The sequence below is a fragment of the Euprymna scolopes genome, chromosome 12 (genome assembly GCF_053919585.1).
Source record: "Euprymna scolopes isolate OS-2025 chromosome 12, ASM5391958v1, whole genome shotgun sequence".
In the NCBI taxonomy this organism is placed as follows: Eukaryota; Metazoa; Mollusca; class Cephalopoda; order Sepiida; family Sepiolidae; genus Euprymna; species Euprymna scolopes.
Window position 1 is genome coordinate 82,198,347 of NC_136493.1, and position 24,860 is coordinate 82,223,206.

The 24,860-nt window shown below is 31.6% G+C and overlaps 1 protein-coding gene across 1 annotated transcript in view; it reads right to left on the bottom strand.

The window, feature by feature from the left end:
- Window positions 1-1,075: 1,075 nt before the first annotated feature.
- The window catches only part of LOC145291611 (uncharacterized), a 41,464-nt gene continuing 17,679 nt past the window's right edge, over window positions 1,076-24,860 (bottom strand). The window contains exons 5-13 of the mRNA XM_080137686.1: window positions 20,083-20,141; window positions 17,035-17,099; window positions 12,938-13,036; window positions 12,417-12,459; window positions 7,873-7,987; window positions 7,618-7,693; window positions 6,300-6,369; window positions 4,349-4,440; window positions 1,076-1,650 (exon numbers count right to left, since the gene is read on the bottom strand). Of these exons, the coding sequence (XP_079993812.1) occupies window positions 1,515-1,650; window positions 4,349-4,440; window positions 6,300-6,369; window positions 7,618-7,693; window positions 7,873-7,987; window positions 12,417-12,459; window positions 12,938-13,036; window positions 17,035-17,099; window positions 20,083-20,141 (755 nt within the window). The 3' untranslated portion in view covers window positions 1,076-1,514. The remainder of the gene's footprint in view (window positions 1,651-4,348; window positions 4,441-6,299; window positions 6,370-7,617; window positions 7,694-7,872; window positions 7,988-12,416; window positions 12,460-12,937; window positions 13,037-17,034; window positions 17,100-20,082; window positions 20,142-24,860) is intronic.

Sequence of the window (24,860 nt, forward strand, 5' to 3'; positions counted from 1 at the left end):
GGACTTTTAGGGCTGGGGGGGTGCTGAACTTAGTCATTTTTTTAGGCCTCGTTCACGGTGCACTCACGGGGGAACCATGCATGCTTCACTTGTTAATCATTTAAAATTATCACAAAGACGTTTGTTCAACATTGATTGAAAATCAAAATTTCGACAAATAAAAAATTCGAACGTGTTTTTCTATTTTGATTTAGAGCCCAATGATGAATAAATAACAATTTGTTAATTCTGTTTAAATGTCTATCATTTCGTTGTTCTGTCGCTTTTTCATTTCGAATTTATATTTTTGCAGTTGCAGCTAACTTTTTATTTTCATAATTGAAAGCTCGATAACAATGAAACATCAAACAACGCCCCCCCAACAGGAACATAAAAGATAAATGCTATGAAAGGGTCTTTGCTGAAGTGAACACAGAAACTAGAAACTGTCAAGAGTTATGCTTCTATTGACGCTAAAGGTACATCACACAAACAACAATTGTTCATTGAAGTCTGTTTAATGCTTCCACCTGACTGACAAACTCTCCAACCAAACTCTAATTCTCCAACTAAATTACTCCTGTCCAGTTCAAACTCTTATTCTGATTATCCTGTCGTGAGTGCCATCAATATATCATATCTCTTTCTTTATTCTTTATACTGACGTCACACAACTTACCGTCCCACAAATTCCTTTTCTAACATTCTTTTTCCTAGTGAAAGATCTCACACCTCAACGACAATTGACAATCGCAGTGTCATCTTTCACTACTTTTTTGGCAGGAGTTCCAGATTAAACAGTACATCATAGATGGACCTGATCTTACATACAATTTATGTTAGAATATCTAACTTTTGCAAATATCGATGATTAAAATAGAATATTTGAGAGGATACTGCAGAAATTTTAATACCATTACATAAGAAACATTCAATACTTTTAAAAATAATTTTATACCAGTTTTTCTAACATGAATTTTATGTAAGATCAGGTCCGTCTATGGTAAATTAATCATCAATATTTGTCAATATTTGATGGAGGGGGATACTTCGAATATTGTGAATTTGAATTTTAACAAACCATTTTATACGAATCTTTATTCTTTATTAGTGAAAATGAAAGATGTTAGTATTTCTAACAAAGTAAATATTCTCAGTTACACAACCAAAATAAGTAATGCTCTCTCTTGGAGATTTAAACATCAGATTTAAAACAAAAAGATTCATGTCTCAGTCACCATTTTTTTCTTCAAATGTAATCAAAATATCGTCACAAAATGTCAAGTTGATTTTTTTAGATTTTCATTTTTAGTTATTGGATCATGCAAATTTTATAGCAGAGTTGGAAGGCAGGCTGTTAAGAAGATGCAGGTTTACCGTGTGATATTAAAGATGAGAAAGATTTGTGTTTTCAGACTCGATAGATATATTTAAGATGCTTTATATATGCAGTAAATCTCTTGTGCATAAATAAAATTGTTTTGTTGTGTCCATTGTTTCTTTGTTAAAAGAAGTTAATATTATTTATATGTTAGTCAGATGTTATTTGGGTGCAAGTAAGGCATAACTGAGATATAAATAGCATAGCCAACAGAACAGCTCAAATATAAAAGAACCAGATAAGCAGATGATGCCCAAATTTTTGGTAAGGGAAGAAGAATCTTCACATTCCTGGAAAAAAGAAAATATTAAACATAAATATGAATTGGCGAGGTTGACAGATTGAACATTGTCAACATTATTTTTTAATCAAAAATGAATTATTTGATAACATGAAAAATTGCTTTTACACAGGAAATATATAACATACAAAATCCAGTTATTAGAGTGAAATTCAAAAATCGAAATATTGAATTTCAAATAAAACCAATGGTATCTACTTAATTGTCATATCACAATAATGAGCATATCCAAAAACCAAGAAAAACGATAATTATTAATGAAAATAGTTTTCAAAGACAATTAGCGAAAATTGAGTTTTACTGAAAAGAAACTGAAAGGTTCAAATTTTTTAGCATGAGAGGTAATTATTTTCTGAGAACTTTGAAAACCTTAATTTTGGGATATGTTAATTACTGCAACAAGACAATTAAGTAGATACCATTGATTTCCCTTGAAATTTAATATTTCGATTTTCGAATTACATTAAAAAAATTCAAAATGAAGCATCTAAAATTCAAATGAAGTAACGTTTTACCTAATAAAACACTCATGCTGGGATGTTAAGTGCATGTCCTGCATCCATGATGCAGACAAATTTAGAATGATACAGGGTGGAATGATAAAGTTGTCACCCTAAAGAAAACAACACTACAGCTTTATTTTAACACTTTTATTGAAAAAAAGTCCAGGTAACTTGATTATGTAGTAGAGCTGACATCTCTTCAATGTAGCCGCCTTCAGCCTCAATCACCATCTTGATACGGGTCCAGAACTTGGAACATACCTTTTCTACAAGCGCCGATGAGAACTCAGCGAATACTTGGCAAACTGACTTTGGTGTTGTAGGAGATCATGTTGGTGAAGTTCTCAATGTATGACCAAACGAAGTAGTCCAGCAGGTTCAGGCCGGGGGAGGAGGGGGCTAGTGAGAGAAAGGTACAAAGTTGTAGCACTCCTTCTGGGTCTCTTTGGACTTGTGCGCTGGTGCCAAGTCCTGCTGCCACACCCAGCGGCCACCTGATTGCACCAAGGGATCACCACACTCTTCAGCACATCCAGGTATACTTTGATGTTAACTTTCAAGTCGACTTCGAAAATATGAGGCGGCATGATGTGATCCTCACTTGAAACCACACCAAAGACCATAACCGTGGCTGGCAACTTTTTTAAGCTGTGCCCCCAAGCGTTAAACCATCCAGATCTGCATTTTGAGGGTGCTGGCAATGGTCTTGTTGTCATAACTTGGATTGGTAAAGAGCATGAGTTGTACAACGGCGCATCTCTAATCTCACTCATTAGACATTGTGTCACCTTGTGACATGATAGAACGCACCTAACACTCTTGTACCAACTGGTTAACTAGTAGATGGTCTATAGCAAAAAAAGAAAACCAGTTTTCAGTAAATGTAAATCGAATCACGCCGTCTTTTCTTGTGGGTTGGTTGCATACAATTTTGTCTTGAATGAAAGAAAGATACGTTTCAAAATAAGAAAATGGTACTTCTGGAGATTTTGAAACAGTCGTATTTAAGCGTCCTCTCAGCTTTGCCCGAACCGTAACGTCAACCATTCGGGTTTGCTTGTAATCTGACGTATGATGCCAATCAGTCAATCACAATACACAACAACAAATGAGCAGATGAATTTCGGATAAATATTGGAAGAAAAGAAAAAAAGAAAGAAAAGAAAACTCGATGTTATATGGAAAGCATGGTAACTAACAGTACTGTGATTTTATCATTGTTAGGCAAACAACTGCAGACGCCTGGAAAACATTTTGGTGCATAAATAGTTTTTCAGAGGGTTTCCTTTTAACCTTGTAACAGTTCACAATTTTATTAAGTCTTTCAGAATATGCTCTTCTTTTATGATCTGATTTGTAAAGTGTGTGATCCTCTCAATCCCTGTTCCATATACAACCTTAAACATTTATGCAACAACACTTATTCCTGTAATACATCCGTCATGAAACTCATCTTTTGCATCTTCATTCAAACCACATTTTGATGCATAAACAGTTATTTTTATGAGATTTTTCTCACCAAACATCAAATTAAACATTATAATACGATCACTTACATAATTAGCATAAATTATTTTATTTACTTATTTCCCTGCAACTAAAGTTCCAACAAGCAAAAATAAAAAAGTGAAATATTTCTCAGTAATTTTAGAAGATGTGTCCACAAATGATATAAGAGTTTTTTTTTTTTAGTTGATTGGCAGTATCAATCTGAAATAGGATTTTTATTGCTAAATAGACGCATTTCATTTTAGATTTACCTAAGCATCATATCGTTAAAAACTGAACCACCACCACATTGATAAGAAACTACTGGTCCAATGCAAACATCATTGATTTTAAAGAGACGCTTAACGGCTTTTCGCGGTTCATATTTGTTAGTTATTATGAACATTCAGTTTCTATTTTTGTATTCGTGTTCTAATAAACTTATTCATTATTTTTTTACATTTTCCAAGAAGTATTTAAAAAAAAAAACGTCATTATTATTATTCAAAATATTCTTTAAATTAAATAATATTTTATATTAATGCATCGTTTTGGATTGCACAGATAAAACAAACTCCTTATAAGAATAAAAACACACAAATCCATTTTATTATTGGGCAGATTATTATTTTTTTAAGAATTATTTTTTACTTACTTTTTATCTTTGTATCTTGAACTATATTACTTTTTACTTACTTGTATCTCGAACTCAAAAACATCAAACAAATTAAAATGTGAAGAAAACATGTAATTAATGAACAAAATTTCTCCATCACTTCAAGAAATGCCTGAAAAATAATAACAGATTTAAAGACCCATAAGTAAAATAAAAACAAAGGAGGGTTTTGTATTTTAAATTTATTGCAATTGTATTTATTAATTGGTCAAATTCATCATCTAATTGTTTGTAACTGTTTTCTGACAACATTCTCTGGTGATTGACTTAATAATTTAGATAGTTCAAAGATAATCATCTCAGACATCTTTGTGTTGATGCATATTTTTAAAGAAAACACTTTAGGTGCGATTAGATATTTTCTATATTTATTTAGGTTCATTTCGATTGGCAAGGTCATATGTTGATCTAATTCATTATATACTGAAAAGATTGAGAACATTTATATAAAAATCAAAAATATATTGACTTACCATTGGGTTTAACATGGTGTTACAGCAACTCACCCATTCACTCATAATGGATTCAGTTAACCATTATATGAGATGCCTTCAATAAGTCTCCAGACTTTTTGTACAAGCATTTAAAATTGTCATAGACTCTTGACAATTCAATATTTTATTGTATATATTTTATGAGAAGACTGAGCAGTTTTTTTTATGATTTTATGTTCAAATGAACAGCTACAACAGGAAGTCGAATACACCCTACTAAAACCTGATTTTCACAGCTGGTGAATTTTAAAACTGCAATCTGGACGTAAGGACACTTTAGAAGAATGATATGCAATAAAATTCTGTTTTAAACTTTGGAAAAAATGCTGCAGAAACGTATGGAAATAAATCGAGCATCAGTTTTTGAGAGGCATAAGAGATTCAAGGGAGGCAGGGAGTGCGTGGGGGATCATGAGAGGTGTGGGAAGAGTAGGGAAGTAAGAACACTAGAGTTGATTGACCAAATAAAGAATTTCATAGAAAAGGACTGTTGTGTGTCTATAGAGACAATAAGTGCACAGTTTGAAGTCAGTATAAGAACTGTGCAAACAATTATTTGTGAGGAACGGAAGATGCAGAAGACTTGCGCAAAGTTGTGCTCAGAGAAGATCGTCTTTGTCACAGACTATTTGATCAAGATGGGTATCAAGATAGATCCTCACCTTCCCTATAATCCAGATTTTGCTTAGAGGCTGCCATTATGAGACAATTGAGGGGATGAAAGAGGCTGCGACGAGGGTCATTAACATGCTCACAAAAGAGAACTTCCATGAGGCCTTCCAGAAGTTGTTGGAACTATACAAGTGCAATACAGCCGGTGGAGATTATTTCAGAGAAGACTAGAATTTCATGTATGTACTATGAATAAAAGTGCCCATACAAAAAAAGTCTGGAAATTTATTTTAGGCACCTCGTATTACCTACAAAGTTATTATTCTCAAGGAGAGAAATCTTACGACCTAACGCAAGACTACAAGCAGTCTGAGTAACAGTCGGAAATACCAACAACCTTTCTTTGTTTCTTTCTTTGTACAAATATATATATTTTACCTAACCCTGTTGTTGGCGTTTTTCTTAATGTCCATTTCCTAGGGCCACAATACATAACAACTGCAAATGTCCAAATATTATGAATAATAAAATAAAAAATTATGTTACTTGAAAATTATTCATATTTTTTTAAGTGTAAGGAAATAAAGTTTTAGGGAAATGCATATTTTTAAGTTGAATGTCATTTTTTTTGTGATACCTTTGATGACTTGATAATAAAAAAGTGTGCAGAAAAGTTTTTGTTCCAAATCGGAGGACGGGCACGAACAAGACTCCCAATGGAAGAGTACATAAATACTGGAACTTTGGGGAGGCTTGTTGGCACTTAAATTCTAGAAAAGAATAACGGTGGAGGTGGTGGAGGTGGTGGTAGTTGTGGTGAATGAGAACATTTCAAGTAAAAATTAAAAAATGTATATTTACTTACTTTTGGATTTAACATAGCAATTATAAATATTATTGCAAAGAAAATGAATGAGATAAAACTTGAGGTACAGCTGAAAAGAAATAAAAAATGGTTCAATTTTTGAATAGAAAATATTTATTCATAAATCAATTATTGGTTAAGAATAGAAAAGAATTATTGAACTTTTAAAATTGTTTCATTATAAAAGAATATTCGTATTATTTGGATTATTCAAATTATTGTTCTCATATTGAGTATTATTTTCACAACATTTCGGTTGATGTAACCCTCAACCTTCTTTGGGTGCATTGCGTTGAACTCAAGACTCTTTATGTCGAATTTCAAGGAATTTTTTTTAATCGATGACAGTGGCTTTCTCTTGTTTTGTCAGGTAAAAGTTTTATAATATGTAATTGTATTCTTAGTATCGTCTGTATTGAGGATTGAATTTTTACCTTCCAGATGATTGTCACTTAGAACTGATATAATTTAGCACTTATATTCGTTGTGCCATAGGTCTTGCAAACAATTTTCCTATAAGTTGTAAGAGTCTCAAACCTATTCTTGTTTCAAATTTGTAATCTTACTACAAGAGTAGACCAAATAATTCAAATAATGCAAATTGCAAATGTAATCAATTAATATCATTTAAGAATAAAATAGATTATTTTCTCCAGTTGATCACAATGGTGTTGATGGTGTTTCGGTGACAAGAGTTTCCAATCAAACATGAATAGATATTGAACGATAAATACAGAAACAGCATCATATGCGTGCAAAAGATTTTCATAAATTAAACTAAAAAATAACACACACACGATGGTCATGAAGCGTCAAAACGGATGTAAAGACCGAGGAGAAAGGGGACCAACCAGACCTGCACTGGTAGGGTGCAGATAGTGCTGAAACTTGGGCATAACATTAAATTTCATCAAGTCATATTAGAGTCATTATATAGAAAACAATAATTTCACAAGTAACAACCATCAAAACCTACAAACAACCAATAAAATGTCTTTTGGCATAAAATATCCCGAAAATCTTTGAGATGCTGTAAAACACAACCAATTAAAAAAAAGAAAAATATTAAAATCAATATACATATAATATATAACAATTACATGATAATAATGGCTGACATGACTTAAAACACACAACTAATCCAAAGAATTAAAAATTTAAAATCAATATAAAATAATATATAATCAATCAATAAAACATATATAAAACCAATATAAATAAAACAAAAGTTATAATTAATTGATTATTTTTCGAGTGTTTGAATTATTTTTTAGAATTTTATCAAAGAGAAGGAGACAAGAATGAAAGATCAACTTACATTTTGGCAATATTTTTACTTCTTTGTGATTCTAGTGAAGAACAGGATGGAAATTTGGATTCAACAATGCCACAAACTGAAAAAAAAATAAGAAGAAAAATTAAGAAAACAAAAACAAATACCGAGAAAAAGAAATAAAAAACAAAGTAGATAAAAGTATCTAAAATCGATAAAAAAAAAACATAAAAATAAATAACATAAAAAATGTGAAACGAATGTGATATGATTGTTCCAAAGAGTGTATTGATTACTTACTGATATGATGCAATGCGGTACCATATGTCATGAAAGAGACAGTAATACTTATTATTATAAATATTCCAACAACTGTGGCTACCCAAAGGAAGTATGGATGTTCATGGCGAATGACCTGATATGGAGAAAAAGAAAAAGAAAAAGCCAAAATGTTTTTGTTATGATTTTGTTGTCTTAAGAATAGAAAATAAAAAGCGGTACAAGACGTTGATATCTTTAGGAATCGCTATGGAAAGATAGCAATAGAAAATATCTGTAAGTAATTTGCAATTATTTGCCTTCATTCCCAACTTACATTAGATGCATATTATGAAGAGAAATTGAAAAGTGCGTTTTTTTTTTTTTACAAAATGAATATTTTTTTAAAATCTTAATCAAGTGAAACAAGGCACACTGAAATGTAAGGATTATTGTGATCGGAGGCTATATTTAATCCTCAGAAAGTTAGATAGCAAAATATTTGTTTACATTACATTTAAATTGCTGCATTATGGTACAGTTGGAAAAAGCATAGAGAAAGGGAGGGAATTCCAAAGACAAACAGTTTAAGGAAAAATATTATTAGACTAGAAAGTTTTCCAACATCTGAGAACCTCTACAGTAAAGGAATTGGGTTTTGCTGCTAGTGGGTTGGTCGAAGATATTTATCTTGAGTGCTGTAAGTTTACTGGAACACATTCCGAGGTATTAATGTAAAACAAGTACAGGGATGCAATATTGAGGTGATGTGACAGCAAGTGAAGCTTATTAGACAGTGTGGGATTTATTATATTAAAGATTCTTTTGCATCAGGTCAAAAAGGAAGAGACTGGCAGTTATGAAAAGTTTTCTAGCCTGGTAAAGGAAGCCCACTTTCTTTGCAGCAGACTTTGTTTTATCTTCTACGTATTTATTGCAATTCCTGTTGTTTGTGAACATTAGTTTGAACATTGGACTCTCAAAGGAATGGTGCTGTCAACCATAATAATAGATGGTTGAAAGAGTTTTTTTTATAGTTGAAGTTTTGTCTTGGCAACATTAAATGCAGAATCTATTTTTGGTTCAATTCTACTACAGAGTAGAATTCTAAGGATTCATCCATTGCCTTGGATGTGTGTTTATTCGATTTGCCTCATATTGAGAATTCGATTTGCCTCATGTTGAGAATTCGATTTGCCTCATGTTGAGAATTCGATTTGCCTGCATGTTGAGAATTCGATTTGCCTCATGTTGAGAATTCGATTTGCCTCATGTTGAGAATTCGATTTGCCTGCATGTTGAGAATTCGATTTGCCTGCATGTTGAGAATTCGATTTGCCTGCATGTTGAGAATTCGATTTGCCTCATGTTGAGAATTCGATTTGCCTGCATGTTGAGAATTCGATTTGCCTGCATGTTGAGAATTCGATTTGCCTGCATGTTGAGAATTCGATTTGCCTCATGTTGAGAATTCGATTTGCCTGCATGTTGAGAATTCGATTTGCCTCATGTTGAGAATTCGATTTGCCTGCATGTTGAGAATTCGATTTGCCTCATGTTGAGAATTCGATTTGCCTCATGTTGAGAATTCGATTTGCCTCATGTTGAGAATTCGATTTGCCTCATGTTGAGAATTCGATTTGCCTCATGTTGAGAATAGGGTTTGGTGTCCTCAGCAAATACATTCATCTTGGAAGCAATTGCATCAGGAAGGCCGTTTATGAAGATCAGGAATAAGATTTAAGAATCGATCCATAGAGAACACTTGCATTAATGTCATGTTGTTTGGATGTTGGGTTATAAAATATAACAAGTCTATGGTATATGCATTCAGAGATGACCATTAGGAAATGGAATTTCATAAATTCATATTTTGGTCAGAAAGAATTTTAACATTTTCGAGATGTTGAACTCTTGCTAGATTCATTAATATATGATGAAATAATTTATTTTTGAATAGGTACACCATTCATCGTATGAGCCAGTGCCTTGACCATATTGAGAGGATCTTATTTGGTCTTGGAATATGTGGTTTGAAATGTTACGAAAGGCAAGATGTTAAAAATTAGTACAAACCTATTCTGGGTCAGCCGTAAGGAATGGAGAAGAAAGAAAAATGATGGCCACGAGTTGGTCAAGTTTGTGACATGATATGCAAATGAGATGCTCTAGTTAGGAAGAAAAAAAAACCTGTGTTTTGAGAGGCTGGGAAGTTTAGATTAGAACATTGAAGAAACAATTCTTGTGAGCAGTGAGTCGCATTTTGAAATTGAGAGTTTAGACGGCAGAGTGTCAAACGTTGGTGTTGAATTTTTTACCTCAGAACAAAAAAGTAGGACAAGTAACACTTGAGTGCTTTAATGCTTTTTTAATTTACATAATGATTCAAAGATTTTAGCACAATTTCCTGTTTTAGTGCCTGTTAACCCGTTTTCACCAGAATTTTTATGCAATAAATAATGTTTTAATCATGAAACCCATACGTCACGAAAGTTAGCATGCAACTGATGCCTGGACATAAACAGACCCCTCATTCACTTGTTGAACCATGCATAGACCTGTGTTTTGAAGACCAGTTGGGCTGGCAAGCTATAAGAGTAAGAATATTTCTTATAAAGGTGTCTTTTTGAAAGTACAATTTGGCAGTAAAAGATTAATGTCTGACTCCCTATCCCATTTTCTGTAGACGCCCGATTCCCTGCTCCAGCTTTACCTGTTAATCCAGTGGTATCACTAAAACATAATATTCCATTTTCTCGTGCTATTAGCGTTGTGTTAATTAAAAACAGAATCTTGATCATTTTAAATAATTCATCTGGTTTTATCATCTCTTTGTCATTGCCTTTATACTTGTGTCTCCTTTCTTGGTTTTAAGACCGATGATCATCCACGATTGACTCTGCAATAATATTTCATTTCAAAGCGATAAGATAAAACTAATTTATTTCAAATTCAATATTTGTAACATATTGGATATGTAATTTTAGACGTTAATATATTTCAAGAACAACAAAAGCTATAAAACGCAGACCCCAACAATAATATGAACTAAACAATTGCAATCACAAACTTAAAAACAAAACTATTTTCTAATAAAAAACGAATAAGTGGGACATTTGGCCAGAAATGTGCATTATTCTTACCTCATTCTGCATGTTTGCCAGATCCGTTAGCATGCACGTGTTTTTATAATGATTACATGAATCTATAAATATAGGCTAGTGATCCCAGTTTCACCACTGATTAATCCGTTTCATTTACATGCGATCTTTCTGCTTTATTTGATAGTCCATTAATTTCCTTATGTGACTCAACAAAATATTGTTGTTGTAAATATTGTCTCCAGCTGATCTCGTTTCCATGCTTCAAAGTCGTCAATTTCGAGCATTGTGTGAGAGATGTGACATGTGCTGTCTTACATATTGGTCTCATTTTGTTGGGCAATTATCCGTTTTGAGGCAAAGGAGGCTAAAATTTTATTCTACAAACTTGAGTTAATTTCGGTAGTTCTGAGTGATTGTAAAGATGTCACGTGTAATACTACGACCGTATATTTTTAGTTTTCTAGAATATGCTTTTTAATTTTGTAAGAAATCATATAAATTGTTTAATGGTGTTTTTATAAAAGTGTATTCTATATGTGTAATTAGTTATTACATGTTTTGGAGACATATTTTATGTTGAGCTATTTGGGGCGGGGGTTAAAAATGTTTGATATCTTATATATTTACTTAAAGTGAAACATTCATCTGCAAGCAGTCATGGTAGAAATAGATAAATAGATAGTTAGAGAGAGAGAGAGAGAGTGAGAGAGGGAGAGAGCGTGAGTGAGTGAGAGAGAGGGGGAGGAGGAGTAACAATTTCGAGCACGTGACATGTTCTGGTCTCAGATGACAAATTATTGCTGTCTTACATATTGGTCTCAGTTTGGAGACGTATAAAATTTTACTCTACAAACTTAATTTCGGTAGCTCTGATTGATTGTAAAGATGGCACATTTAATACTACGTTTATATGTTTAGTTTTCTAGAATATGCTTTTTAATTTTGTGAGAAATCATATAAATTGTTTAATGGTGCTTTTATAAAAGTGTATTCTATATGCGTGATTAGTTCATAAATGTTGCCACGTATAATACTACGTCTGTATATGTGTAGTTTTCTAGAAGATGCTTTTTGGTTTAAGAAATCATATGTATTATTCAATGGTGTTTTTTTATAAAAGTGTATTCTATATGTGTAATTAGTTAATAAATGTTTTAGATACATTTTTTATGTTGAGCTATTTTAAGGGGGGTTAAAAATGTTAATATCTTATATATTTACTTAGAGAGAAACTTCTTCATCTACGAGCAGTCATGGTAGAGATAGATAAATAGATAGATAGATAGATAGATAGATAGATAGAGAAAGAGAACGAGAGAGAGAGAGAGAGAGGAGGAGGAGGAGGAGGAGGAGGAGGAGGAGGAGGAGGAGGAGGAATAAAAAATAAACTATTGACATATTTGGCAAGAACAATTACAGGAACGGAAAACAATCCCTAATGCAAAAAACATTAAAGCAAATAAAAATAAAATAAAAACTCACTCTTAATAATGGCACAGTTGAAATTTCTCCATTTTCTTTTGACCTAAAGTCAGAAAAAAAAAAAGAAATTATTTTTGAAAATTTTAAAAGTTATATAATTTTTATTAAATAGAATAAAATCATTTTTTTTTCATTCATTTTGCTGATGATATTCGAGGCGTCAACTCCTCATGGATAGAAAAATACATGTCCAATGTTATTGATGGTTGTTGTCAAGTACACCAAAAATCTGTACATGGTATTTTGTATTAAGATTCCATAGTTTAGATAGTATTTTGTTGAACTTTAGGTTAGGGTAGGGCTTTATCATTCTTATTTAGCTGTTGGTAAAAATCCATGCATCTCCCGTTTGTTTCAGGGATATGATCAACTTGATCTGCTTAATCCCACACAAGTGACAGGTTATATCAACTCTCTCAACCCAATCCAGTACAGACGTGGATCTGTCAAACTCAATTTTTACCTCATGGACCCGCATGATGGCTGCTACAAAATATCCGTTTTGTGTGGATTTGTTTTACCTTTCCAATGAATTGCAAACGATTGGTTCATGTGAAGACTTGTTTCTTTCGATGATTGGTGAACAGTGCTGAGGTACAATATCAAACACAACCCAACACCTGAAAAATACAAACGAGCATAAAAAATAACTTACATTTATTGTTAACAAGTATAGAATAGTCAAGCACATTATATATTTTTTACTTTCATTATAAACATATCTTAACATATAAAAAAAAGTTTTATTTTATTGTTCAATGTTTACTATACGATTTGTGCTGGTGGTGGTGGTGGTACTTTTTAGACTTAGGACGAATACAAAGAATTGAATAAAGCTTTGCTATAAATTAATTTATTCTATATTTACAAGTGAAGAAAAAGAATGACTTCTTAGTTGAAAAACACATGTTTATCAAAAGGTTGTCTTTTTCTAAGAGGACATATCTCTATTCTTTAAATTTCATTGTAACAGCGAGGTCACCAAGAGTTATTTCCCTTTCAATATGTTTTTCAATATTTCAAGATTATATATATATATATATATATATATATATATATATATATATATATATATATACTAGAGTAGACTACCCGTGACCCGTTGAGTCAGTAGGTTATACTAGCTATGGAATTAATGTATGAGCGTGACACTTGTGACGTAAAGAAAATAGTATTTTGTGACATAACAGAAACATTTCTATGAAAGTATATTAAAATGAAAAAAGAATATAGATAGATTTCTGAGTCGTTCTGTTTATAATTGTTTATTTTTGAAAAAAAAAACTTACAGTCATTGAATTATAAGTGGTTTGTCATACTTATAGGTAAATGTGCACTGAACAGATACCATAATACTTAAAATTAAATTCAAATTTTGATATATCTTTTTTAAGTGAAATTGTTTGTCGAAACTACAGAATAGTTAAAAACATTCTCCCCATGTTAAGAATGGCTTTTTAAATAGAAAATGAAAATAAAATGTAACTTTTTTCATTTATTTTAAACAAATATTGGGTTCAAATATTTAATTTATATGTTAATAATAAGGTCAATAAAACTAATTAAGACAATGCAGAAATGAACGATGTAAAAAAAAAAATACAGAAAGTATTAACAATTGTTTATTTGGATAATGTAAACGCGAAAAAAATGATTGGGACGCTGCAAACGTACACAGTAAAACAATACGTTTTATTGTCGTGTTGATTATTTATTTGTAACGCAATTTAAAGAAAACATATTTTCTGGGTGTTCTATTTATGTTGATAGTGTAGAAGAAAATGTATGAATTTTTTTTAAGAAAGGTGAATTAAAAAATGAAGAATAAATATTTTCAGTGTGTAGGTTAAATTATGCAAAAGTAGCGATTTGTATTTACTTGTTTGCGCTGTTATGGGTTTCTGTTTATGTACGCATGTGCAACCGGAAGTCATAAACTGGATAGGGGGTTACAACATGCGTTACAAGGTCATTTGAGTTTTATATTGAAAATATTACTTCAAGTAATATCTATCAGGATTTTCATCTGAATTCTATCAGTGTCTTATCTCCATTATATATATATATATATATATATATATATATATATATATATATATATATATAAAACTACTTCATTTACTCACATAAAATTAATATATGAAAGCATAAATTTATGCGTAAACTTTAAAGAGTCCTAGAGTGGATGAAACGCGGAATATTCAGTGTAGCTTAATCGCCATATATATTTTATAACTTACTATAGATATATATATATATATATATATATATATATATATATATATATATATATATATATATATATATATATATATATATATATATAAAGTGTGGAATCAAAACGTCTTCATCAGACGAGGCAGCACTTCCTGCCAGTTTGTGTTTTATCTATTTGTCTAATCAAAAAGCACTGAGCAGCGTTACCCATGAAACTCACTAAGGGAGGGAAGACAGATACATAAAAAAAATAAAAATCAAATATTGAAATATAAAAACAGTCATTCAGTTGACGATTGACATGAAAACTATTCTCTTAAGGTTTTTAGAAAAGCAAGTCCACTTGATACAATAAGGGGGGATAGGCATGCAGATCCTAATCTCAGTCTTTCTCTGATTGTCTAACTATAAAAACTTCATCAGATTATTCAAATTCGTCTCTTTACATACTCAAGCAATATAACTCGATATCGCTCAGACCAAATCTTTCGGCTTCAGCTAGCACGCAATCTCATTACCCCTTCTTTTGGGGTGGGACAAGTCATGCCAATTATTTAATCTTTTTTTGGGTGGACAACAATCTATCATACACCCAATTCATAGCGCTAACCTTATGCCATATCTGCTGGTGAGGATTTATATTAGAAGTTAGGGTTCTGGGTTTATTCATGCGTTATTTAAACTTTCTTGCGTTCTGTTTGTAATGATTCTTTGGTTATCTTATGTTTGTTGAAATTTCTTTTATAATTTTAGATCTGGGAAGTTATAGGAAAGTTTGCCATTTGCTTCTTCATTGGATCAAATCTAAAGTTTGATCAAACATAGAGAGTAAATCACATTCCCTGTATCAACTCTTATTTTATCTTGAACACAAATAGAAAAGGTCATCAGCTTGTTCATATGATTGGCAGATTTTTATATTTTGCAAATTTTATGGTATTTAAGTGTTTAATTGGTAGAAGTCTTATGGTCTTTGAAAGTTATAAGTCGGATTATTGCTTTTTTTCTGAGTTCAAGTTTTAGAATAGCTTTATGTATTGCTACGAAGGACTGGTCCATACTTTATTTTATAAAATAAAGTATGGACCAGTCCTTCGTAGCAATACATACAGGTGATGATGATGATGATGATGATGATGATGATGATGATGATGATCGACAGATTTTTATTTTTTGCAAATTTTATAGTATTTAAGTGTTGAATTAGAAGTATTATGGTCTTTGAAAGTTATAAGCCAGATTATGGCTTTTTCTAAGTTCATAAAACTTAATCAAAACATCTACTGATACTATATCGTAGCATGCACAGTTAAAATGAAAATACTCTTTTCAATATTCTTTCTCTGCCATTTGAATATATATATATATATATATATATATATATATATATATATATATATATAGAGAGAGAGAGAGAGAGAGAGAGAGAGAGAGGGATATGAATAGATATAAATATTGTGTACATATTTTGTGTGTGTGTGTTACATGGAAAAGGGCTGTCCCCTTTCCATGTAAATAAGAATATTAGATAAGTAGATAAGTAGAACCGAACTCTATAGGCAAAGTTAAGAAATGGAATGTTAGAAATTAAGTCTATTATTAATTCTTTTAGAAATCTGAATACTATATAGTCAGTAAAAGAATGAACAATGCAAATTAAATTATATTTTTTAAAATAGATTAGATTAGAATTGAGGATTCTTTTGTTGTCAAAAGTGTGTTGGACAAACATATGTAAAGCCACGTGAAATTGGTCACGTTTGAAAAACACACTTCTGGCGTCATAGACAAAGGACATTTTTTCATATTATGGGCTCGGATTTTAGTCAGTGAGCAAGAGAGCCAGAGAGTTGGTCAGTTAATCCCTCAGAAGCGATAGCGGAGAATATTAAGACTATGTAGATCCGAATTTGAATTCCTGACGCCAATCGACCGGTCGATCAGATGAATAAAGAAGTCATCATTTATGTTGTAACTGTTGTCTTGTGTCATTTTTAATCACGAACGAAAGGTAATTGTGTTTATCATCTTATAATGAACATTGTGTAAACCCTTCCAAGTTATGTGTCCCATCTCCATCATCATAAATGAAGAATCTCCTCCTCTCTGTGTTAAAAGAACCGTAATATATATAAATGTCTTCTTTCCCTCATCATCACTATCGTTATATCTATATTACATGAGTCTTGTTATATATGTGCCCCAATACAAACTTCGCGTCATCTCTTTAAATATATACCCCTACGACACAACATATATATATATATATATATATATAAAATAAAAATATATATAAATATATATATATGTGTGTGTGTGTGTGTGTGTGTGTGTGTGTGTGTGTGTGTGTGTGTGTGTCTGTGTGTCTGTGTGTGTCTGTGTGTTTTATTTGATTACTTACCATATAATATTTAGAATAGAACAAGTGACAAGCCCCATAACAACTGCTAGTCGATATTTTTTAATCTGAAAATAAATGCAAAATAGAGAATAAGAAAAACTTCAGTACAATATGAAAATAATGACGTCACAAATTTTAGTTGCTATTGACTTGATGACTCTTATGTAAGTTGGATTTGAAATTTTCCTTTTTATCACCATGATTTTACCATTTAGAATTTGCAATCAGAGAAATGAAAGGAAGCGTCTAGAAGTTCTGGGAATCTGCGTTATTCTAATAGATCTGCAAACTTTATTATTTAATGGTTTATTTCATATCTGTCCATAATCTACCCAAAACACTAGAAAAAGTGCTTTTTTCATTAATGTGGCAAAATTGAAAAAAAAGATAATTTCTTCATATTGAAGTATTGCAAACTTTTTCATAATATTAATTAATAAAACAGAAACATTTTTCATCAGAAAGAAAATAGAAATACAGAATATTTGCTGGATTTGAAATTTCCTTTTTTATCACCATGACTTTACCATAAATATTTATTTCATTCTCAAATGCACAACTTAAATGAAGTAAAAAAAAAAAAAGTTTGATTTTGAATGTAAAAGAAAACGACAACATCTCATTTTAAAACAACTTTGTTAAGTCATCTTCGTTAACATGTGTATTAAAAGGAAATGAAAGAGAAAGGACGTTAGTAAAGAAAACAATAGGTTGGAAAATCCATGCGATGTTAAATTAATATCCCATTAGCAGAAAAGATGGAAGAGCTCATATAGTAGAATGTGTTACATGAAAAGTTTGAAATTAGGCTGTGTGTAAATAGTTGTGTGTGTGTGTGTGTGTGTGTGTGTGTGTGTGTGTGTGTGTGTGTGTGTGTGTGTGTGTGTGTGTGTGTGTGTGTTACATTAAGTTCACGTGTGTACGGCTGTAGCCATGTTGGAATCTTGTTAAATTCGAACCGAGAATCCAAACGACTTGGTGGATTTTGGTTAAGTTACAAGAGAGATGTTTAGGCGTTGTGGGAAGTCATGTTGGTAATGTATGACCCAATGAAGTTGTCCAGGGACAGGGGAGGAGGGGGGCAAATGAAAGGAGTACAAAGTCATAGCACTCTTTCTGAAGTCAAGCCTGGGTCTCTTTGGACTTTTGGGCCGGTGCCGAGTCCTGTTGCTACACCCAAAGTCTACCAGCGGCCATCTGATTGCATCCAGGAGTCACCACACTTTTCAGCACATCCAGGTTTACTTTGGTGTTGAATTTCAAGCCGACATTTTTTTGAAGATGTGAGGCGGCATGATGTGGCCCTCCTTTGAAACCATACCAAAGACCATAACCATGAGTCGTCTGACACGCTGTACCCTCCAGCATTGTACCCTCCAGCGTTGAACCATCCAGATTTACATTTTTAGAGTTCTGGCAATGGTCCGGTTGTCATAATTTGGATCGGTAGAGAGCATGAGTTGTACACATTTCTGATCTCACTCGTTGAACATTTTCAGACATGATAGAAGGCTCTTATCGCTGTTGGGATTTGTACACAGCTGGCCAATTAGTCTACAACAACAAAAAAACGGTTTTCATCAAACGGAAATGGAATCATGTTGTCTTTTCTTGGGCGACAATTTTATCTTTCCACCCTGTAGTTGTTAGTAGTGGGTCTCCTGGCTAAGAAACATGAAGTAAACAGTGGGCTATCTCTTTTATAATCTTCCATAACGTGCTCAGCTTTCCTGAGAATCAGTAAATCAGAAAGGAAGTTAAATGCTTGCACCAATCAACGCTGAACTTAGCAATTAAGCATAAATTCAAAATTGTTACCTGTGAGTTGTTGTTGCTGCTATTGTTGTAGCATTTGTAGTCTCTTCTACTACAGAATTGCCTTACAGAAGCCAATAAACTTCTCAACAAGGTCAAACACACAATCGAGCTTGGGATGCTCAGGACCAGTTGAGCAATGTGCAGAACAATAAGGGCATCATGGGGCACAGTTAAAAAAAAATCAACTATACTACCAGCAACACCAAGGAAGGGTTGATTACTAGACTTAAATTGATCTTCAGACTTCGAAGGACACAGTGAAGGCTGCATATTCCAGGTTCAGATCCCACTTGTAGGCTGTAGAAGAGGACTTGGATAACTTTTTTAAGTAATCTTTATTTAGGAAGTTCCTCTTTTTTATTATAAAATTACAAAATTATAAAATTCATAAAAAACTTATATATCTACAATCTTAAGTTTATTTTCAGTAGAATTTATACTATCTGTTATGGATTACATATTTGGGGGGGGGGGTATTTAAATAGTGACTCTAGGGAAATCTAAGATATAGTTAGCATATGCCATGTGCGTATGAGTTACATTAAGTTCACTTGTGCTACGGTCACCATGTTGGATTCTTGGTTTTTGGTTGTCAAAGTTGAACCGAAGGCCCAAGGTTTTTTTGCCTCAATTCCAAGGAAAAAGTTTTGAAACTGGTCAGAGCAACTTGATTAGTAGGGCTGTGACAGCAGCATATTATTTTCATTCTTTTGACTCTCGGGTATATATCCGACACAGTCACAGTTAATCAACCAAGAACCAAATCAACCTATAAAAAAACATATAAGATATTAACGGATATATACTCAAGAGTCAAAACAATAAAAAGAATATTCTGTTATCACATCCCTAGTGATTAGTTACTGTTGCTGTTGTTGTGGTGGTCTTCGTTTGTAGCCACTGCCACAAATACACTGATTTGAACAAAAAAATGATAAGAAAACTGGAAATAACCTTGCTTCCAATAAATATGCAGATTTTATTGTTTAAAAGAAGAACGACACATTCGCAAAAAGAGTGTTTTATTTATTTATTTACTGTGGCGAAATGTAAAAGATCATTTCATAATATTGAAGTATTTTAAGCTGTTTTATATTAATTATTAAAACTGAGACATTTTCTATCAGAAAGAAAATGGAAATAGAAAATATTTGAGCACTTCAACGTAAGAAAAATTATTTTATAAATAGGACAAAAATAAACCGATTCACATGAAAAAAATAGAAATACCTGTGATGAATCATTTTCAATTTTTGCAAACAAAAACGGCATAACAAAGACACTTCCACCTACAAAAGAATTTTTAAAAGATTAACGTCTAATAAAAAATGTAAATTTAATTTTCGTTATTTGTATAATTTAAAAAAATAAAAGCTGCAATTATATATACTATATTATTTATGCAACAGATTTCTGTATTTTCTTTTATGAAAACCAAGTGCAAACTGTTTCATTATTTATTCATCTTTTCAGATTCTTCAAATGATGTTTGCTATTTTATAAATCGTATCCCTTTTCCATGAGTGAGGTTTAATTTAAAAACATTTACCATTATCCTTTTTTCCTTTCTGTTCAATTTGTATTTATTTCATAGCTAACTACTGATATTGAAGATAAAACAAAATATACCTAGAGTCCTTTTGTCATCCTTTGGAACAAAGAAAACACATCTCCTAAATGTATTGTTATGACTTGTCTCCCCTTTTCACTAGTCTATTATAATTTATCATCCTTGTAGTAAAATAAGTTATCTTATCTCTATTTATTATAGAACCCTTCAAAAAATGTCAAATAAGAAAGTGCATTTGGAAATGTAAAAACGCAGATAATAGAAACATGACCTGAAGACCATGTGCATATGTCGTAGATAGAGAATGTTCTCGCCCAGCATATGTTTAAAAGAATTCCAAAGTTATATCCCATGGCATTAAAAAAAAAACGTTGAATCCTAATAATGTGAAATGTGTACTCTTTATAGACATGACTAGTGAAAAGGCCGTTGAAATGTACAACACGTTTTTATTTACAGATGGGTTCATTCGAAACTTGTTTTCAGAGTTTGTTTAAGGAAAAAAAAAAACATGGAAACTAGAAAGAAGGGAAAAATATAACTGTTTTTCTTAGCAGACCTAATCACAGACGTCAAGAAATGCGGAACAACTAAAAGACAAAAAGATATGAAACTGAATAATATTGAATGATTGAACAATACGATACGACAAACCCAAGCCTGAATACAGTAATTAGATTCTTCAAAAATGACGAAATTATTGGAAACCAAACGCAAGAATTGGCTGTACATGATATAAAGTCTAGGCAGAAATATCAAGAGTAAGAAATTTGGAGGGATCTCTTGGACATTCTGTTTTATTTTGTCACATGATGATTCTTTATAAAAATTATTCTTTCTCGCTGTTTCCAAAATAAATGGAAGTCGGAAGTAGGATTTTGTATGTAGGTGTCAAACTGAACATTTTCAACCAATGATAATAGTCCCTACTTGTTTGAAATAAAATTAAGACCAAATAAAAATAAACAGAACAAAAAAAAAATAAAAAGACAGATTGAAGGCAGCACATCATTATGTCCCTTCTCACCGTTCAGCCAGGGAGGCGAAATGAATATGAATCTCGAACTTGCACATCTATATTTTTAATTTCCATTTGTTTTGATTGATGCCTTGGGCATCTCGCCATGCTGTCACCGAATGCCTTCTCTAAAGACAACGAATCGGATGTATTGTTGTAATATTTGTGTTGTTTTCACTATCTACAAAAATGAATAATAATTGTGATGAAATGTAATGATCGTTGTTTCGAAATTTCATCTTTCTTCTCATTGTGAATAGGTACTATATTTAATGTAACAAAGTTTTAATATTACAAAAGTAACTGGGAAAAGTAATTTCTGGTTTAATTACAAAATGCCCTGGAAATGTTCCTTCTGTTTAATCATAAAATGCACTGGAAATGTTTCTTCTGATTAATTATAAGATGCCCTGGAAAATGTCCCTTCTGATTATTTTTTGTTTACTTGCCTCTCTACAAAGACGGAGTTGGATATGAGGTCGGTTAAAAATTTGGGGGGGAAACCAGCTCTCCAAAAGGGGTACTCTGATCAATAACAAAAATAAAAATTGTATCAGTAATGAAGGATTTCTCCTCCATTAAGCAAGACCAAAAAAAAGGGGTGGTTTAAGTCACTGGAATGCTGAGACTCATACTACACTCAGAAATTAATGTTGAAGCAATGGTTGCCTAATCTCTAACCGTGTTAATGTTTTTATGTATTAATTTCGAAAAGCTGCTGAAGCAGTTTATGATTTAAACATTACTTTATTTCAAGTATATTTTAAACAGTAAAGTAGGTGGGGGATATAAAGTCAGTCCTGGAAATTACTTAAACCGTTTACAAGTTAAACATTACTTTATTTCATGTATATTTTTAACAGTGGGATAGGGGATATGAAATCAGTCCCGGAAATGGATGAAACATATAGTAGCAGAATACCCAGCGTCACTCAGGGTCGAATTAGATAGGTGAAAGATATATACTAGCAGAATATGCGGCGTCACCCGGGATTGGATAAGATAGGTGGAACATATATACTATAAGAATACCTGTAATTGATTGATGTGTTTGTAATTAAATAATCATCTCAGGCAATATATCACAGTTATTATTCAAGTAAGGGGGAGCGATATAGTGGGTTTAAGTTATGAAAATTATTGTCGAAATTAGTAACATATCCAAGAATTATGAACAATGGTGAAATTTGAGTTATTTGATTGGTGTGTTTGTAATGAAATAATAAGCCCAGACAATATATCAAAGTTCTTATATTAGTAGGAGGGGGACATAATGTGGGTTTTTAATTATAAAAAATGATTGCCGAAATTAGTAACATATCTAAGAATTATGAAAAATGATGAAATGTGAGTTATTTGATTGATGTATTTGCAATATGCAGCCCAGCAAATATATCAAAGTTATTATTTTAGTAAGGAGAATGCTATAAGGTGTGTTAAATTTATGAGAAATTATTGTCGAAATTAGTAACATTATGAAAAATGATAATATGTGATTTAATGAATTAGTGTGTTTGCAATGAAATAATCAGACCAGACAATATATCAAAGTTATTATTTTAGTAAGGGGGCGATGATGTGGGATAAAATGATGAAAAATGATTGTCGAAATTAGTAACATATCCAAGAATTATGAAAAAATGACGAAATGTGAGTTAATTGGTTAGTGTGTTTGAAATGAAATAATCAGCCCAGAAAATATATTAAAGTTATTATTTTAGTAGTGTGGAGTTATTAATGCAAGCATAAAATATAAAAAGTGATTGTCGAAATTAGTAACATATCCAAGAATTATGAAAAATTATAAAATGTAAATTAATAAATAGTTGTGCTTTTTATGAAATAATCGACCCAGACAAAGTATCAAAGTTATGTTTTAGTAAGAGAGGGCGATGAGGATGGTTTCCATCATAAAACATATTGTTGAAATTAGTAAGATATCCAAGAATAACGAAAAATGGTGAAATGTGAGTTAACTTATCGGTGTGTTTATAATAAAATAATCAGCCCAGACAATACATCAACATTATTATTTAAGTAAGGGGAAAGGCAATAAGGAGGGCTAAAATTATGAAAAATAATTGTCGAAATTAGTAACATATCCAAGAATTACGAAACTGATGAAATGTTAGTTGATTGATTGGTGTGTTTCTAATGAAATAATCATCCAGACAAAGTTATTATTTTAGTAAGAGAGGGTGATAAGGATGGTTTTAATTACAAAAAATTATGATCGAAATTAGTAACATATCCAAGAATTATGAAAAATGATGAAAAGCGAGTTTATTGATTGGTGTGTTTATAATAAAATAATCAGTCCAGACAATATATCAAAGTTATTATGGTAGTAAGAGAGGGCGATAAGGATTGTTTTCATTATGAAAAATGATTGTCGAAATTAGTAACATATCCAAGAATTATGAAAACTGATATTATTTGATTTAATGCAATAATGTGTTTGCAATGAAATAATCAGACCAGACAATATATCAAAGTTATTATTTTAGTAAGGGAAGGGGTTATGGCGTTGATTTAAATGATAAAAATGATTGTCGAAATTAGTAACATATCCAAGAATTATGAAATATGATGAAATGTGAGTTAATTGATTAGTGTTGTAATGAAAAAATCAGCCCAGACAATAAATCAAAGTTATTATTTAGTAAAGGGAGGGGGCGAAAATATGGCTTAAAACTATGACAAATTATCGTCAAAATAAGTAACATATCCAAGAATTAAGAAAAATGATGAAATGTGATTTCATACATTACTGTGTTTGTAATGAAATAATAAGCCCAGACAATATATCAAAGTTATTATTTTATTAAGGAGGGGGGAGATAATGTGGGTAAAATTATGAAAAATGGTTGTCGAAATTAGTAACATATCCAAGAATTATGAAAAATGATGAAATAGAGGTTAATTGATTGGTTTGTTTTAAATGAAATAAGCAGACCAGGAAATATATCAAAGTTATTATTTTAGTAAGGTTGGGCGATAATGTTGCTTAAAAATATTTTGAAAAATATTGTCGAAATTAGTAACATATCCAAGAATGAAAAATTATGAAATGAGAGTTAATTGATGTGTGTGTTTGTAATGAAATAATCAGCCTATACAATATATCAAAGTTATTATTTTAGTTAGGTGTGCGAAATGGTGAGTTACAAATGATAAAAAATTATTGACATAATTAGCACCATATCCAAGAATTTATTACATATGAAAAATACCACCGTGGAATTTCCACAGGTCCCGCTAGTTATTATTATTATTATTATTATTATTATTATTATTATTATTATTATTATTATTTCACTCATTAGGAGTTATCTCACAGATCATCATCAGTGATCGCTCACTAGCAGTAACCTGTGATATTTGCTGGAGACCGAGTGACAGCAAGTCTCCACAAATTTC